General features: G+C 34.8%; 1 protein-coding gene across 1 annotated transcript in view; it reads right to left on the bottom strand.

The window, feature by feature from the left end:
- LOC105520962 (solute carrier organic anion transporter family member 1B3) overlaps positions 1-19,483 on the bottom strand; it is a 112,201-nt gene that overhangs the window by 58,102 nt on the left and 34,616 nt on the right. Inside the window, exons 4-5 of the mRNA XM_011954976.1 lie at positions 4,558-4,699; positions 1,213-1,345 (exon numbers count right to left, since the gene is read on the bottom strand). Coding sequence (XP_011810366.1) covers positions 1,213-1,345; positions 4,558-4,699 — 275 coding nt within the window. The remainder of the gene's footprint in view (positions 1-1,212; positions 1,346-4,557; positions 4,700-19,483) is intronic.

The raw sequence follows: 19,483 nt of genomic DNA, 5'->3' as shown, positions 1-19,483 counted from the left end.
ATTATGGCACACTAAGAACTGTAAGCCTAAAATGTGATCCTCAAATGTGGGGAGCAATGGAAGATGAAGCTGGGGTAGCTGCATTTAAGGCATATTCTCCATAAAAATCATGAAGAACAAGATATTAAGAAGATTAGAGGGAATTATGGGACACTGAAATTATGGTGTCAGAAGCAAAGGAGAAAGATGGGCATAATGACGAAGCCACAAAAATAGGAAAATGAATCAAGATTGTGGAATATGATGTGTATTAGAGCAGTATCACTAAGAAAAAAGTTCTTATAAAGGCCAAATATAGGGGGGAAAAAACAGAATTAATATGGTGACCAAAAGGCACGATTGCTGGATTTGGCATTAAGTAATTGATGTCTCTAACAAACCGTTCATTGTCTCTCAGTATCCTTTCTTCTCTCCTTCCATAATAACAGAAGTTGGGTTTTTTTAGCTGGAAATAGGGAAGCCTGGAATAAAGTATATTTTTTCCGACATCTATATATTAGATCTATGTGTAAAATGTAACTGATTTCTGGTAAACGTGAAATCAGTGAAAGTGTTTTGCTTCTGAAAATGCTCCTGGGCTTCAGCCCATGTGCACTCTTTGTTCTTGTTCCTCTCTTCTTCTATCCTGTTGCCTGGAAATACATTGCCACATTTTGTGACATGAGGACAGGGCCATGCAAGGCATAGCACTGTGATGAAAAATAGAATCACATCATCCTTGGACTAGCTGCATTACAAAATGTAAAAAAGAAGCTTCTATCTTATTTAAGTTATTGCTATTTTCAGTTTTCTCATATGAGCTTCTTACTCTAATCATAACTACACAGTTACCTTAGAAAGAGCAGCTTCAGTGAAATGCTGGTGGGAAAACATATACAGCAGCGGGTGAAGTTGTGAAGTCTTACTGAGTATAATCAAAATCTTACAGGCAAAAACATAAAACACATACATTATACTAAAATTGGTAAATAACTTATTTCATATAAAACTGTATATCTTATACAATATTATTCTTATTTAAAAGTTTATAAAAGCCATGATGAATAAAGCAATACATGAACTATTACATAGGAAATATACTCCATTTCTCTATGCATACATGCGGGTAATCCTCTCAAAAGGTAACTGCCTACTTAAAAGTATAAAAATAAAATTCTACTGCTAAGTTACAAGTAGCTGATAATAAATGGCTCAGAGCTGTTTAGTACTTACTATCCCATGAAGAAATGTGGCAAAGCTGTCAAAATACCTCCAGTTCCCATAAGGAGACAACCAATTCCAATTAACTTTGGTCTGTGTAGTTTAGATCCAAAGTAACTTACAAATACAATCACAAGCAAATTTCCTAGAAAAAGAACAAAATTAAGTTGATATGACTTAGTGTAATTTTGTATCTAGTAGAACCGAAAGCCCCAAAGGAATGCAAATATGCCCAAGACATCATACCTTCCCTCAAAGACCATGAAATTTAATTGTGAGGTGAACTCTCCTACATTAAACCACTCATTGAAAAGTTGTATAGGATTAATAAGTAGAATAGGTTTTATATGCAAAGAAAGCACTCAGGTAATTTGGCTATATGAGAGAAGCAAAGTTTTTTTGAAAATGTGGAGTTTACTGGATTGCATTGAAATGGCAAACTGTCTTCCTAATCTGAGGGAAAGATCATCATTCATGCATATTTTAAACTTATTCCAGGCATTCTTTAAATTTATACTATGTACCTACCACAGTGCTCAGAGTCAGAAATAGAATAAATCATGGTACTTGTTCTCTAGAAAGACACCAGTAATAAAGCAAAACAGACAGATAGATGTGCTGTTAGATTACGGAAATAGGGAGCTTAAATTAATTAGGGGCTTTGTGAAAGTTTCCTGGAGGAGACATTATTTGGGATTTAATGTCGAGTATGAATTATTTAGATTAAAACGTGGAAGAGCCATCAGAGCAGACCAATTCAGATTTATCTATAGCCTTTTACATAACAATGAACAGACAATAATCAAGAATTATTGAACATTGATGGAAAATAGTTTCATGAAAGAAAGCACCAGAATGGACCAGCAGATAAAGCAACACAAGAATAAATACTTAAACAAGATTAAACTGAAAAGAATAGAAACATTTTTTAAAAAAAAATCCAGTTAGTGTATTTAGAGGTACAATGGCATCTTGCAGCCACAGAATCAGAACTGGCAGACTAAAAATAGTAAGCACAATAAAGTGTTATAAATTTAAAGTATAATTTAAAATTTACAAATTAGAACTTGATATAATAAGATGATATCACACATCAGAGAAGATTGATGAAACATAAAGAAAAGAGGTAGAAATTTAAAGGAAAAAAATTTTAAAGGAAAAATACCCAGAAAATATATTATTTATCTCATATATGTTTCAGAAGAAAAGAAAGAATAAAAACAGAAAGAAACAAATAGGAAACAGAAAATAAAGTTTTTGTGTTAGAGGAAGACATAAGCTTTCAGATGAAAGTTCCTACATTTGTACAGCAGAAGTAATGTAGAAAGAGAGAGTCTCAGATACATGCTGGTAAATTTTTGGATATTTAAAGATAAAAAGGAGATGCATATCAGTGCATGAAAATTACAGTAGTAATAATTTCTTATATACCACATTGAATGTTATAAAACAGTAGATGAATATTTTTAATGTTTTGAGAAAAAAATCATTTGGAAATTTTAATTACATACCCAGACAAATTATCAATTAAATATGATACTAAAATAAAAGCATATTCCAACAAGCAAGGGCTTAGAAAATATGCCATGCTTTCCATTCTTCCTAAAAAACAATAACTACGGTCATCCCTCAGTGTCAATGGGTTATTCGTTCCAGGATGTTCTGTAGACACCAAGATTTGTGGATGCTCAAGTCCTTTAAGTAAAAAGCTGTAGTGTTGCCTGGACATGGAGGCTCATGTCTGTAATCCCAGCACTCTGAAAGGCTGAGGCTGGCAAAACACTTGAGGCTAGGAGTTCGAGATCAGCCTGGCCAAATGGTGAAAACTCATCTCCACTTAAAAACACGAAAATTAGCTGGATGTGGTGGCACACGCCTCTCATCCCAGCTACTTGGGAGGCTGAGGCAGGAGAATCGCTTAAACCCAGGAGATGGAGGTTGTTGTGAGCTGACATCAGGGCACTGCACTCCAGCCTGGGGGACAGAGGGAGACTCTGCCTCAAAAAACAAAAACAAACAAACAAAAGATGCACTATTGCATACAACCTATCAACATCCTCCTGTATGCTTTATATCATCTCTAGATAACTTCTAATACTTCTAATACAATGTAAATACTATGTAAATAGTTGCTATTCTATGTTGGTCTTATTTGTATCATCTTTATTAATATATGGCCATTTTTTAGTTTTGTATTTTTTGAATATGACTTGCATCCACAGGTGTGGAACCTGTGGATGCAGAGGGTCGTCTATACATGGAAGTATACTCCAGAAAGAGTAAAGATGAGATTTGAAGTCACAGGATTCATAAAACAGAGGTAAGCAAAGAAACTAAACTGACAATGATGTTTGAATAACTGCTGTTAAATAGCTGCAAAGTTTAACAAAAATGTTAAGGACTAATTTCGTGATAAAAAGAGATATACAGTGAACTAAACTTTAAAACTAATAACATTCCAATTCTAAAATTCTAGATGATTTCATTGAGCTTGGGAGGTGAAAAAGTAAAAGACATGTAGAGTGTCATATCTTTGAATGACAAACATTCTGAATTCATATAAAGAGATAAATCTTCCTTTGACAATTACATTTTAGTCATTAGTTAAGCATTGTGTAAATACAGTTAAAATAGAAACAGAAATTGCAGGAAATATTTGCAGTCTATATAATAGACAATTTGGTGGTCCCTCCAAATAATTAGAAAGTGAAAAGAAAAAGGGAAAATCAGCAGAGGCTATGAGCTAGCAGTGGGTAAAATAAGAAAAAAACCTATTTTCAATAATTATATAAAACCTCATTATTGTTGGAGAAATCCAAATTGAAATGATGACATCAAAGCAATATCTTCAACATTCAAAAAAAAAAATAAAGACTTTAAACCCCCAATGTTGTACACAGTTAAACACTAGAACCTAGTGTAGGTTGCTCGTATGCAGTCCCTCCACTTAAAACCAGAAGAATTATAGTCCTCCCTCAACCTTTCTTCACACTGGGGCACCTTGAGACAAGGGAGATAAAGCTTCTGAAAAAGTTAATTTGCAAGCCATGAGTTTGTGTAGGATCAGAGTTTTTCAACATCCTCACTATGGACATTTTGAGGATAGTTATTTGTTGGTAAGTCTGTCTTACACATTGCATAGTGTTTAGCAGCATCCCTGACCTCTACCCCTGGGTACCAGTAGCATCCTCCCTGCCCCAGCCCATTTATGGCAACAAAAATGTCCTAACATATTGCCAAACTGCCCATGAGAGACAAATTTACACCTAGTTCAGACCCAGTGGTATATAGCATGCATAAACAGTTTGTTTTTTAACTTATGCAAGTATGGTTATCAAAATACCAAAAAAAAGTTACCAATTTCAAAGCTTCCATCAATTAAACCAGCAAGAGAAGAAGATATGTCAAATCTCCTTTCTATTTGAGTGATGGACATTTTCATAATGATTCCACCTAGTGCTCTAGCAATATAGCTGAATGACAGGGCTGCCAAGAACATCTAAAAACAGTAGAAGAAAAAAGGAAAATTGGTTAATCAAAGAACTATATAATGTTTATAGGTACATGGAATTAAAACAGTTTTTCTTCTTTACTTGAAAACATTATTTTTATCATAAAAAGCATGCCCATTTTTCCCTATACAAGTTGAAACTTCTCAGCCTTATAATATTATCAGTACACTACTAAAGCATGATTTTCTAACTTGGTTACAGCATTTGATTGTTAGAGGTGTGTAGTTAAGATTGCTATTTTTAAACTAATTTCATTAACTGATTTATAGGAAACTAGGCACTGTTCTCAGATGGCCATGATGGTGAGCTATTCTTTATTTCCATGTGAATAGCATTGGCTAACTGGGAGGGGAATGGCAGTACATTCACAAAGGTAGCACTTCCAGAAGCCAGCTGAAAAACATAACTTTGTGGAGGCAAAGAGGAATTTTATGACCAACACAAGTGACTGTATCAGTGTGAGATGTAATGGTTGTAGATGTTTTAATTTCTAATATCATTTTAACAAAATGTATTGATTCATCCTTTCTCTTACAGCTCATATCTACATCCATAAGAATTCCTTTGGCTCTACTATTAAAATATTACCCACTTTTGAACCGCATGTTTGTGTTGCCCCCAAATTCATATGTTAAAGCCCAAATTTCCAGTGTGATGATAATTGGAGATGGAATCTTTTAGGGGTACTTGGTATGAGAGTAGAGCTCTCGTGATGGATTCATACCTTAATAATTAGAGAAATGAGAGATTCTCGCTTTCTCACCCTGCCCAAGAACTGGTATCTGTCTTCCCATATCCAAGCAGCCATAGGAATGGAGAAGCGGGTTGGGCTTATCTCTCAGAACAAAGACAATTAAATGTACATCAGAATCTGCACTACCACAGAAAGATTAAGTGCCATAATTTACTGTGGTGCTAGAGAGGTCACAGTATCATAGACATGAGAGAGGATCTTAAGTAGAAACCAGCAAACCTTTTCAAATAAAATATTACACACACAAGCCCAAAACACACAAAGAGGAATGCCTACCCAGAAAAGCCTGAGAGGGTAGGCAGGTAGAGTGGGAAAAGTTCTCCCTATAGAAAACTGGAGTGCAAAGTCTGTGAATGTTGGTGGATTCTCCGTAAGGCCTCAAGAAAAAAATAACAAGGCCTGTAAAGAAAGAGAGACGCCTACAAATTCAAAGGAGCAAATTAAATCTCCAGAAAGCGACCTGAAAGAAATGAAGATACAGATCTTGCCAGATGACAACCTCAAAATTACTGTCAAGTATGCTCAATAAATTGAAAGAGAGCACAAACAACTAAATGAAATTAGAAACACAACCAATGAACAAAATGAGAATATCAATAAAGATGTAGTAACTATGGAGAACCCAACAGAAACCCTGGAATCAAATAATAAAATAACTTAATTGAAAAATTGAGTAGAGACTCAACAGAAGACTTGATGAAAAGGAAGAATTGGTGAAAGCAAAGACAAAACTTTGAAAATTACTGTAGTAGAGAAGAAAAAGAAAAAACAATATAAGGACTAAAGTAATTATGGAACACCATTGACTAGAACCAGGTATGCATTATGAGAGTACCAGAGGAGAAGAAAAAACGAAAGGTGCAGAGAACTATTTGAATAAATTAGGGCCCCAGATTTTTCCAATCTGAGGAAAGAAATAAACCTAAAAATTTAAGAATCTCAAAAAAACTCCAAATAGGATCAATCTAATGAGATCCCCACCAAGACATATTGTAGTCAAACTGTCAAAAGTCACAGACAAACAGAATCTTAAAAGCAGCAACAGAAAAGCTACCAAAAGTACAAGAAGCATCTCACAGAGTACCAGCATATTTCTTTTTTTTTTTTTTTTTTTTGAGGCGGAGTCTCGCTCCGTCCCCCAGACCGGAGTGCAGTGGCAGGATCTCAGCTCACTGCAAGCTCCGCCTCTCTGGTTTGCGCCATTCTCCTGGCTCAGCCTTCTGAGTAGCTGGGACTACAGGCGCCCGCTACCGCGCCCGGCTAGTTTTTTGTATTTTTTAGTAGAGACGGGGTTTCACCATGTTAGCCAGGATGGTCTCGATCTCCTGACCTCGTGATCCGCCCGTCTCGGCCTCCCAAAGTGCTGGGATTACAGACTTGAGCCACCGCGCCCGGCCACCAGCATATTTCTTAAAAGAAATCTTTCAAGATAGGAGGGAGTGAGACAACATATTTAATGAACTCTGGAGGGCAGTGAAACCCGCAAGCCAAGAGTACTATCTATCTATCTATCTATCGATCGATCGATCTACACATACACATACATAAGTATGTGTGTGTTTATTATTTATTGATTCATTGACTGATATGGAGTTTCACTCTTGTCTCCCAGACTGGAGTGCAATGGCACAATCTCAGCTTACTGCAACCTCTGCCTCCCAGGTTCAAGTGATTCTTCTGCCTCAGCCTCCCGAGTAGCTGGGATTATAGGTGCCTGCCACCATACCCGGCTAATTTTTGGGTTTTTTTTTTTTTTTTTTTTTTTAGTAGAGATGGGGTTTCACTATGTTGGCCAGGCTGGTCTTGAACTCCTGACTTCAGGTGATCCACACCCCTCTTGGCCTCCCAAAGTGCTGGATTACAGGTCTGAGCCATCATGCCCTGCAAAGAGTAAAATATTTAACAAAACTGACCTTAAAAAAAAAAAAAGGAGAAATCAACATTTTCTTAGATTAGCTAAAAGTGTGAGAGATAATCACAACTAGACTTAAAAATGCTGAAGGGAATACTACAAGTTGAAGGAAAAGAACGATAAACAGCAAAAGAGAATCACACAAAAAGGTGAAATTCTCTGATAAGGGTAAATACATACACAAGTATAGAATCTGGCCATATTGTAATGTAAGTGGGTAAATAACACAAATCTGATAAAGAATTTTTTAAATAGCATAAAAGTAATTGTAAATCTCTGTTAATAAGTACACAAAAAGGTAATATTCATCATTAACAACATAAAGTGAGGGGGATAGAAATTTGAATGAGTCAAGTTTTTAAATACAACTAAAATTATCAATTTGAAATTATTATGATTTTAAAATTTTATGTAATTAAAATGGTAATCACAAAGAAAAGTGACTATACAGGAAAATGAGAAGTAAACAAAAGCATGTCACAGCAAAAAAAATAATAATAATATAACCCAAAGGAAGACACCAAGAGAGAAAAAGAGAAAGAAAAGAAGTTACAAGACAGAAAGTAATAAACAAAATGGCAATAGTAAGTCCTTCCTCATCAGTAATTATTTTAAGATTAAGTGGATTACACACTCCATTTGAAGAATGATTTCTTTTAAAAGACGCAACGACAAGACAGACAAAAGTATCCGATGCAAACAGGAACCTAAAGAGAGCAGGTATGTCCATAATTATATCAGAAAAATTAGATTTTATGACAAAATCTGTCTCAGGAGACAAAGGACATTATACTAGCATAAAATTATCAATTCACCAGGAACAGCCAACAATTATAAATAGATCTGCACCTAAAACTAAAGCAATGAAATATATGAAACAAACATAGATACAACTGAGGGAAAAATGGACAGTAACATAATAATATGACAATAATAATAATGATACTTCAATATCCTGCGTTCATTTATATACAGAACAACCAGGGAGACTATCATAGGAATCAAATGACTTGAACATGATAGGCCAATCAACCTAACAGACAAATAGAGCACTCTCTATCAAATAACAACAGAATAAATATTTTCTCCAGCAGAAATGGAACATTCTCCAAGACAGACCACCTTGGCCCACACAACAAATCTTAACAAATTAAAAATGTTGAAATTATATTAAGTGTCTTCTCTGCTACAGTCCAATGAAACTAGTACTTAAAAGCAGAAATAAAACAAGAAAATGCACAGATAAATGAAATTTAAAAATTAATTCTTAAACAACCAATGGGTCAAAGGAGGAATAACAAGAATTAATAAAATATCTGAGAAAAAACAAAAATGAAAACACAAGAAACCAAAACTTATGTGATGCAGTGGAAGCAGCACTAACAGGAAAGTTTATAAATTGATATTAAGAAAAGAAAAATCTCAAATAAATAGCATAACTGTATCCATCAAGGAACCAGGAAAAGAAAAACAAATCCAAAATTAAGAGAGGAAGAAAATATTCAACATTAGAGTAGAACAAAATAAAATAGGAAATAAACAAAAACAACAGAAAAAAATTAATGAATCCAAGCTGGTCTTTTGAATGTATCAACAAAATTGAGAGACCTTTAGCTAAAATAAAAAGAGAGAGACAGAGAGAGAGACTTAAATAGCTAAAATTAGAACTGAAAGAGGAGGCATTACAATGGCTGTCTCAGAAATTAAAAAGAATTATAAGAGATGACTATGAACAATTATAAGCCAACAAAATGGAAACCATAGAATAATGAATAAATTCCTAGAAACACACAACCTACTGAAATTGAATAATGATTCAATTTTAAAAATCTGAACGGAACTATAATTAGTTAGGACATTGAAGCACTACCACATAGTGCCAAAAAAGATAAAACCAGTAGCCAATGTCTTCACTAGAGAATTTTACCAAACTCCTAAAGAATAAGTAACACCAATACATGTGAAAGTAACTCCCAAATTTGTTTAATGTGGCCAGAATTACTCTAATACCGAAATAACATAAAGACAGAAAAAAAGAAAACTACAGACAAATATTCCTGATGAATATTGATACAAAAATCCTAAATGTAATACTAGTAGGCTGAATTCAACAGCATATTAAAAAAAAATCACATCACGATCCAGCAAAATACATACCTGAAATACAGGGATGGTTTAATATACAAAATTATATCAGCATAATATATCACATTCACTAAATGAAGGACAACATCACATGGTCATCTCAATTAATGCAGAAAATAACATTTGACAAGATGCCTACTCCTAACATTAATATTCATTCAATCTAGTTCTGGAAGTTCTAGGAAGATAAATTAAACAAGAAAAAGAAATAAAATGCATTCAAATTGGAAAAGAAATAAAATTATCTCTGTTCACAGATGACATCATCTTATATGTAAAGATTCTACCAAAAAATTTAGAAAAAAATAAACACATTTAGCAAAGTTGCAGGACACAAAGCAATATTCAAAATTAAGAAGTGTTTCTATGCACTACCAATGAACATTTCAAAAGGAAATTAAGAAAATATCACTAGATCTCACAAAAAGATAAAACATTTATGAATAAACTTAAATGACAAAGCGAAGATTTTTACACTGAAACCTATTAAATATTACCAAATTCTTGTGATAGTTTGCTGAGAATGATGGTTTCCAGCTGCATCCATGTCCCTACAAAGGACACAAACTCATCCTTTTTTATGGCTGCATAGTATTCCATGGTGTATATGTGCCACATTTTCTTAATCCAGTCTGTCACTGATGGACATTTGGGTTGATTCCAAGTCTTTACTATTGTGAATAGTGCCACAATAAACATACGTGCGCATGTGTCTTTATAGCAGCATAATTTATAATCCTTTGGGTATATACCCAGTAATGGGATGGCTGGGTTATGTGGTACTTCTAGTTCTAGATCCTTGAGGAATCACCATACTGTTTTCCATAATGGTTGAACTAGTTTACAATCCCACCAGCGTGTAAAAGTGTCCCTATTTCTCCACATCCTCTCCAGCACCTGTTGTTTCCTGACTTTTTAATGATTGCCATTCTAACTGGTGTGAGATGGTGTCTCATTGTGGTTTTGATTTTCATTTCTCTGATGGCGAGTGATGATGAACATTTTTTCATGTGTCTGTTGGCTGTATGAATGTCTTCTTTTGAGAAATGTCTGTTCATAAACCAAACACCGCATGTTCTCACTCATAGGTGGGAACTGAACAATGAGATCACTTGGACTCGGGAAGGGGAACATCACACACTGGAGCCTATCATGGGGAGGGGGGAGGGGGGAGGGATTGCATTGGGAGTTATACCTGATGTAAATGACGAGTTGATGGGTGCTGACGAGTTGATGGGTGCAGCACACCAACATGGCACAAGTATACATATGTAACAAACTTTCATGTTATGCACATGTACCCTAGAAATTAAAGTATAATAATAAAAAATAAATAAATACATAAAAAGACCTGAGGTTCTGCCTCTCTATAAAATCAATAAAAACATGGGAAAATTTAGAATTCAGTTTTTTTCCAATTTTAAAATTAACCAAAGGTTATCAGAAAAAAAAGTAGTTTTTTTTAATAAAAAAGGCTGAATTCCACTAAGAACAGTGAACTATTTAGAATTTTAATTTATCATAGTTCCATCTTCTTAAAAAAATAAAATAAAATAAAAAAATAAATATTACCAAATTAATAAAATGCAAATAAATGCGAAACATTCAATTCTTATAGATTGGAAGATTTAGCATTGTTAAAACATCCATACTATTCAAACTCATCTATAGATTTATAGATTTTTAATTTCAATGCCATTTAATTTTTTTTATTTTGAATTTTAGTTTTTTCTACAGAGTCCTGCTGTGTTGCCCAGTCTGGAGTACAATGGAGTGATCATGGCTCACTGCAGTTCCAACCTCTTGGGTTCTGTCAATCCTCCCACCTCAGCCTCCTGAATAGCTGGTACTACAGCTGTGCACCACTATGCCTAACTAATTTTTTTTTTTTTTTTAAGAGGTGGCATCTTGCCATGTTGCTTGTGCTAAAGCTAGTCTCAAACTTCTGGCCTCAAGTGATCCTCCAGCCTCAGACTTCCAAATCCCTGGGGATATAGGTGTGAACCACCATACCTAGGCAGCATTTGTATAGAAATAGAAACAACAAATATAAAATTTACAGGGAATTCAAAGGCAACCTGTGTAGCCAAAATAATCTTGAAGAATAACACAGTTGGATGCTTCATATTTCCTGTTTTCAAAATACACTATAGAGCAACTGTAATTAGGATGGTGTGCACTAAAATAAAGACAGTCATATAAAACAATGGAATAGAATAGAGTTCAGAAATAAACTCTTGCCTATATGGACAAGTGATTTTCAACAAGGGTGCCAACACTACATGACAGGGAGAGAACAGTCTCTTCAACAATCAGTGTTGAGAAAACTGGATATCCACATACAAAGGAATGAAGTTGACCTATTGTCTTACACCATATGCGAAAACTAACTCAAAATGGATTAAATGCCTAAATGTAAGACCTTACACTCTTAGAAGAAAATACAGAGAAAATGCTTCAGAGCATTCGATTTGACAATAATTTCTTGAGCATGACACCCAAAAAGCACAGGCAACAAAATAAAAAACAGACAAATGTGACTACATCAAACTTAAAGACCTCTGCACATAAAAAGAAACAACAAGATGAAAATTTAACCTATAGAATGGCAGAAAATAATGGCAAATCCTGTATTTAATAGGGAGTTAATACCTAGAATATATAAGGAACTTCTGCAACTTAACAACAACAAAAAACAAATAATGCAATTTCAAAATGGACCAAGGACTTGAATAAACATTTCTCCAAACAAGGTGTATAAATGGCCAATAAACATATGAAAAGATGCTCAACATCACTAATCATAAGGGAAATGTAAATCAAAACCACCATGAGCTATCACCCCACACTCATCAGAACACTCACTATTCAAAGAAAAATAACCAATGTTAGTAAGTAGGTGAAAAAGTCGGATCCACTGTGTTTGTTGTTTGAAATGTAAAATAGTGCTACCGTCATGAAAACTAGTTTGTAGTTTCCACAAAAACGTCACAAGTAGAATCACCATGGAAGCCATCCATCCTTCTTCTGTGTATATATTCCAAGACATTCAAACTGGGATCTTTAAGAGATTTTCACACACCCATGTTCATCAGAGCATTACTTACAATAGCCAAGAGGCAGAAGCGACTCAAATGTTCATTGACAAATGAATAGATAAATAAAATATGATAATGCCAATCAAAACCACAATGAGATACCATCTCACACTAGTCAGAATGGCTATTATTAACAAGTCAAAAAATAACAGTTGCTGGTGAGGTTGTGAAGAAAAGGAAACACTTATACCTTGATGGCGGAAATGTAAATCAGCTCAACCATTGCGAAAAGCACTTTGGCAATTTCTCAAAGAACTTAAAATGAATTATCATTTGACCCAGCAATTCTATTCCAGCAACATGGATGACGCTAGTGGCCATTATCCTGAGCAAACTAACACAGGAACAGAAAATCAAATATTGCACGTTCTCACTTATAAGTGTGAACAAAAAATTAAGTACATTTGGATACAAAGAAGGGAACAATAGACACTGTGCCGACCTGAGGGTGGAGGTTAGGAGAATACAGAGAATAGAAAAACTACCTATCAAGTACTATGCTTATTACTTGGCTGATAAAATAATCTGTACATCAAACATCGGCAACACACACTTTACTTACATAACTAACTTGTACATGTACCCCTGAAGTTAAAATAAAAGTTTGAAAATTTTTTTTTTTCAACTTTGTTCTTGTTTCAGTATTATTTTGGTTATCTGGGGACCCTTGCCATTTCACATGAATTTTAGTATTGATTTTTCCATGTCTGTAAGAAAAAAAAAAATGGCTGTTGGGATTAAGATAGAATTTGTGGTGAATCTGTAGAGAAATCTGGGTAGTATTGTCATTTCACCAATACTAAATTTTATAATCTATAAACACTGGATGTTTGATTTACTCCTTTAATTATTTTTCAATGCTCATTCCTGGTGTACAGAAACACAAGTAATATGTGTGTGTGTGATGTTCTACTACGTAATTTTGCTTTAATTATTTATTAGCTCTAATAGATTTCTTGTGGATTCTTTGGGCTTTTCTTTACATATAATTATGTTATCTGTAAATAAAGACAGTTTTCCTTCTTTCTAATTTGAATGCCTTTTGTTTATTTTTCTTGTCTAAAGGCTCTGGCTAGAACTTCTAGAACAATCTTGAATAGCATTAGTAAAAATGAGTATTCTTGTCTTGTTTTTAATTACAGGGAGAACACTTTCAGTCTTTCAATATCGAATATGATGCCAGCTGAAGATTTTTCATAAATATCCTTATCGTGTTGAGAGAGGTCCCTCATATTACTGGTTTTCTGGGTGTTTGTATTGAGAAAGGGTGTTGGATTTTTGTCAAATACATCTAGTAAGATGGTCATGTGGCTTTTTTCTTTGCTTAATGTATTGCATTACTTTGAGTTTCATATATTTAATCACGCTTAAATTTCCAGGATGAATCCATCTTTGTTATGGTGTACAATCTCTTAAATGTGCTGTTGGAATTAATTGGCTAGTATTTTCTTGAAGATTTTTAATATACTTAATAGACTATATTTTTTAGAGCAATAAAAAAATGACTGTAAATTACAGAGAGCTTCCACATATTCCCTCTTTCCACATGTAGTTTTCCCTATTATGCTTACTTTCTATTGGTGTGGTACATTTGTTTATACTGATGAACCAATTTTGATGCATTATTATTAACTGAAGAGCATATTTTACATAGGGTTCATTTGGTGTGTTGTACAGTCTATCGATTTTGATAAATGTATATTGATAGGTCTTCTTCATTACTGTATCATAAAGAATAGTCTCCCTTACCTAAAAATCCTCTGCACTGTGTTTCTTTCTTCCTTCCTCTCTCCCTCAAACACTTGGCAACTACTGAGCACATTCCTCTCTATAGATTTTTCTTTTCCAGAATCTCATATATTTGAAATCTTATAATGTATAACATTTTAAGATTTGCTTCTGTTGCTTACAATTACGTTTTGGATGTCTTTCCATGTATTTTTATGGATTGATGTCCCATTTCTTTTTAATCACTAAAAAAAATTCTATTGTATGACTGTACCACAGCTTGTTTACCTATTCACCTATTGAAAGATATCTTGGGCGGGGCGCGGTGGCTCAAGCCTGTAATCCCAGCACTTTGGGAGGCCGAGACGGGCGGATCACGAGGTCAGGAGATCGAGACCATCCTGGCTAACAGGGTGAAACCCCGTCTCTACTAAAAACTACAAAAAAAACTAGCCGGGCGAGGTGGCCGGCGCCTGTAGTCCCAGCTACTCGGGAGGCTGAGGCAGGAGAATGGTGTAAACCCGGGAGGCGGAGCTTGCAGTGAGCTGAGATCCGGCCACTGCACTCCAGCCTGGGCGGCAGAGCGAGACTCCGTCTCAAAAAAAAAAAAAAAAAGATATCTTGGTTGCTTTTAAGTCATGACAATCATGAACAAAGCTGCTGTAACGCTTGTGTGCAGGCTTTGATGTGGGTATAAATTTTCAAGTCATTTGGGTAAATACTGAGGTCTATGACTGCAGGAATGTATAGTAAGCCTGTCTTTAGATTCATAAGAAACCATCAGATTGTTTAACAAAGTGGCTCTACCATTTTGCATTGCCACCAGCAATAAATGAGAGTTCTGGTTGCTCCTCATATTTGCCAGCATTTGTCATTTTTTGTGTTTGGAATGTTACTCACTTTAGTAAGTATGAAATGAAAGCTCATTGTTTTAATTGGCAATTCACTATTGACATATTATGTTGAGCATGTTTTCATATAGTTGTTACCATCTGTATATGCCCATCTGTAAGGTGTAACTGTTCAGATCTTTTTCCCATTTTATAATTGGCTGTTTTCTTATGATTGAGTCTTAAGTGTTCTTTGTAGATTTTTAATATCAGCCCCTTATTAGATATATCATCCAATGGTCTCCATAGTTTCTGATGAGAAATCAGTTATTAATTTTATGGGAGAGCACTTGTACATGATGATTCCCATTCTAGCTGCTTCCAATATTCTGTATTATTATTATTATTTTGACTTTTAGTGGTTTGATTATAACGTATCTCAAAGTGAATTTCTTTCAGTTTTTTTACTTGGAGTTCCTTAAGCTTCTAGGCTGTTGAGGTTTATGTCTTTCATCAACTTTGTGGTGTTCTCAGCCATCCCATTTTTCAAATATTATTTTTTCCCTTTTCTCTCTCTATTCTCCTTCTGAAATCCCTGTAATTTGTACACTGGTTCACCTGATGGTACATGACAAGTCCTTAGGTTTTGTTCACTTTTTTTCATATATATATTTTTTCTGCTTCTCAGCTGAAATTTTCAGTTGACCTAACTTAAAATTTGATGATTCTGTATTCTGCCTGCTTAAATTTTCCACTGAACTTTAGTTTTAGTAAGTTCAGGCTGCTATAACAAATTACTATAGACTAAACGGGTTGAAAAATAAATATGTATATTTCATAATTCTGAAAGCTGGGTTGTCTGAGATCAAGGTGCCAACATAGTTGAATTCTGACGAAGGCCCTCTTTTAGGTTGAAGACAGCTAACTTCTACTTGTACCCTCACAGGGAGGGAAAAATTTAGTTAGCTGTCTGACATTTTCTAAGGGCACAAATCCCATCATGAAGGGTTCCTCTCTCATGATCTATTTATCTACCAAAGGCCTCAAATACTAACACCTTGGGATCAGGGTTTAAATATGTAATTGGCAAGGAGGGCACAAATATTCAGCCCATAACACCTTTCTTATAAATTTTTATTTTAGCTATTTTTTTTTTTTATTCTTCTACCTTTGGTTACCTTTGTGCTGAGCCTGAGGATCAACCTTAGGTAAAAGCTTATGGTCTTCTCAGGCGTTTTAAGTGAATGTACTACCCTTTGCATATGTGAGGTTTTCTAAATACCTCCAGGAACATGAAGTGCTAGCTTCACAGTAAGCTTGATATTCTATTTTTATTAAAATTGTGAGCTTCCAACTTCCAGCTCTCTGCTTTAAGTTTATTCAAATAAAAACAAAACAGCGATACAAACGTTCACAATTATCAGATAGATTTTAATGTGTCACTGGCAGGAAGAGACACTGGCATCGAGATAGGAGGTAAAGTCTCTGTTCACCTGCAGTCACAGCAAGCTGGTCATTAATGTAACATGGTAAAATTTCTGGGCTTACAGTCAGAAGACAGTTCCAAGCTTCTACTTTGTCACATGTACAGATTTAATTAACTCAGTTAACTCATCTGAACCTCAACTGTTACTCAACAAACATTTGTTGAGCAACTTCAATATGACAGTTACTCTTCTAAACTCAGAACTGAGACAACTATAGAGGAATAAAATGAAAAATGAATAATGCATAATAAATGCCCTAAATGAACTAATAATCTCTCAGGAGCAACAACCCAATAATGACAATATAATACGTGTTGAGTAATGGAATTGCCATAAGTTTATAATGTTATGAGTTGACAGGGAAAAGTGACACATTCTGCCTTTACAGGTTAAAGTTTTTACAAATGTGGTGACATTTGAGCTAAGTTTTTAGGGGATAGTAGAAGCTTCAATGCTGAAGAAGAAATTAAATTTTTAAAAACAAAATAAGCATATGAATAGCCTCTGAGAAGTGCAAGCACACAGACTAGTTGAAAAACAGAAAGAGTATCTGGCAAAGGGGAGTGTAAGGATAGTGACTTGTTTTTCTAAGATCACCAGAGCGGGCACAAAAGAACCAGCGGGTAGGCAAGTGTAGGAGCAAAACTGCAAGTTTATTTTGGTAACCTAAGGTGTGGGGAAGAAGTCTGTCGGCCTCCGGCAAAGAAGGCTGACAGAGTCCCCCCCTCGTGGGGCTCTCGGGCGGGGTTCCTGCATCCCGACTTCAGTGGGGCTGGAGGAAGACCGCCTGGCTCACTGGCGGAGAGCGGCTTTTCTAAGGAGTGGGAGGGCAATAGGCGGGGCACGGGCGTGTCGGGGGCGTTCTGCAGGTGCGACCAGGTAAATCTTGGTCTCTTTGGATTGACGTCACCTGGTGCATGCCCAGTTGGTCTGCACCTTCCCGGGTCGGGGGCTGCATTTTCGCGTGCGCAGGAAAAGTTGGGGGGGGGGGGATGAAGAAGAACCCGGAAGTGCACCATCTTGCCTCCGTTCGTCCAAACAGATAGAAATATGACAAACATTTGAGGTCAATATGAATTTTTATATACATCACAACAAAATTAATTTTTGAGTGTTAATTCTGGCAGCCATGAGAAAGATTAAATTACAGCAAAGAAATCTGTTAGAAAGCTGAGTTCAGAAAAAAAAGTAGAGACAGGGAGAGGAAAACAAAGTTATTAGACATACCAGGAAGAAGTTTAAGAGGAGAACTACATGAAAAATCTGATTTTATTTTTGGGATTTCTGCTTTAGATAACTGCATATAATTGGCAAGGAGGGCACAAATATTCACTCCAAAACACTTTTCTTATAAATTTTTATTTTAGCTATTATTTAAGGTGTTATTATTAAGCTACTATTTATTATTTTAGCTGTTATTTAAGGTGAGAAATATAGGAAAAAAGACTTGACAATAAAGAAAATGAAATTATCTTTTCACAAGTCAAATTTGACATGCCTAAAAATAAGTATGTATCCAGTAGACACAACTAAAAATAAATGTGTATCCTGTAGACACAACTAAGACAAAGACAAGTCTGAAGCTCAAGAGAGAGATTTGCCTGGAAATAGTTGTGAAATTTACCAAAAAAGATACAATGAATCCATATTTCAGTTTGTTTTATTTTAAAAAATAGCTCTCCTGCCCTACTGAATCTTCTCTTTCCCATAACTCTGTCTCCCTTGTGTCCTTTCCAGTATAAGCTTAGAGTTGACTACGCTTGCATGACTCAAATCCTATTTTTTGCATCATTCCTCCCAAGTATTCACGGATTATGTTATTCCGGTTATTCCCTGTTCTTCCAGGGATTTGTTTCAGACACTTTTCTCTTTTTACTTTATATACTTTTTCTGGGCAAACTCACCATTGTCATTGTTTTTATTACCATCTGTTAAGGATTGAATGTTTGCGTATCCCTCAAATTTATATGTTGATTTTTTTGTTTTAGCAGCCTGAGCTGACTAAAACACCAAGACATAGTTTGCAATTCCAAGTCACCAAAGTTAAATACCTTATAAAACAAAGAAACTAACTAACTAACTAACTAACTAGTTAACTAACTAAAGAATAACACTTTTTGGAAGAATATAACAGTGTTCAAAATTATCCACATAAGAAAGTCTAGGAAAATGTGAGATATTCTCATGAGAAATGACAATCGATAAAAACCAACCCATAGATGGCACATATGTTGGAATCACTGAACAAGAATTTTGAAAGAACTATTCTAACTATTCTCTTTGATCTAAAGGAAAACAATGCCATAGCAAAAGAAAATAAAGTGAATTTTACCAAAAGAAGTAAGCTATGAAAATGAAAAATAAAATTGGAATATGTGAAATAAGTATGTGTAACCAAGATGTTAGCTCACAATAGATCTTCTGGATAGATATTGTGTGCATACTGTCTTAATTTATGTTTTTCTGTGATATGTATCTTGGCAATTCTTCAAATTTTCCTAATAAATTTATTCACTAAAAGCATTCATAAGAAATACAGCTTATGAATTGTTTGCTAGAAGGGATACAGGAGAAGAATTACATCATTTTACTCACAGAAAACAGTTTAACACCTACTTTCTCCACTTTACATTTTTTTCCCAATTGATACAGAATGGGCATGAGCATTAATCATTTTATTACACAGAATTTAATATTTTCTAGGAACTACCCCACTTATTCTGTGCATATTATTTCTAGTGCCCATGAAAAATTTTTTTCAGTCTCTTTTTTTATTATTATACTTTAAGTTCTGGGGTACATGTGCAGAATGTGCAG

Source organism: Colobus angolensis, unplaced genomic scaffold (assembly GCF_000951035.1).
Source record: "Colobus angolensis palliatus isolate OR3802 unplaced genomic scaffold, Cang.pa_1.0 Scaffold11, whole genome shotgun sequence".
In the NCBI taxonomy this organism is placed as follows: domain Eukaryota; kingdom Metazoa; phylum Chordata; class Mammalia; order Primates; family Cercopithecidae; genus Colobus; species Colobus angolensis.
Note: the sequence above shows the minus strand (reverse complement) of the source record. Positions and strands in the feature narration are given on the sequence as shown.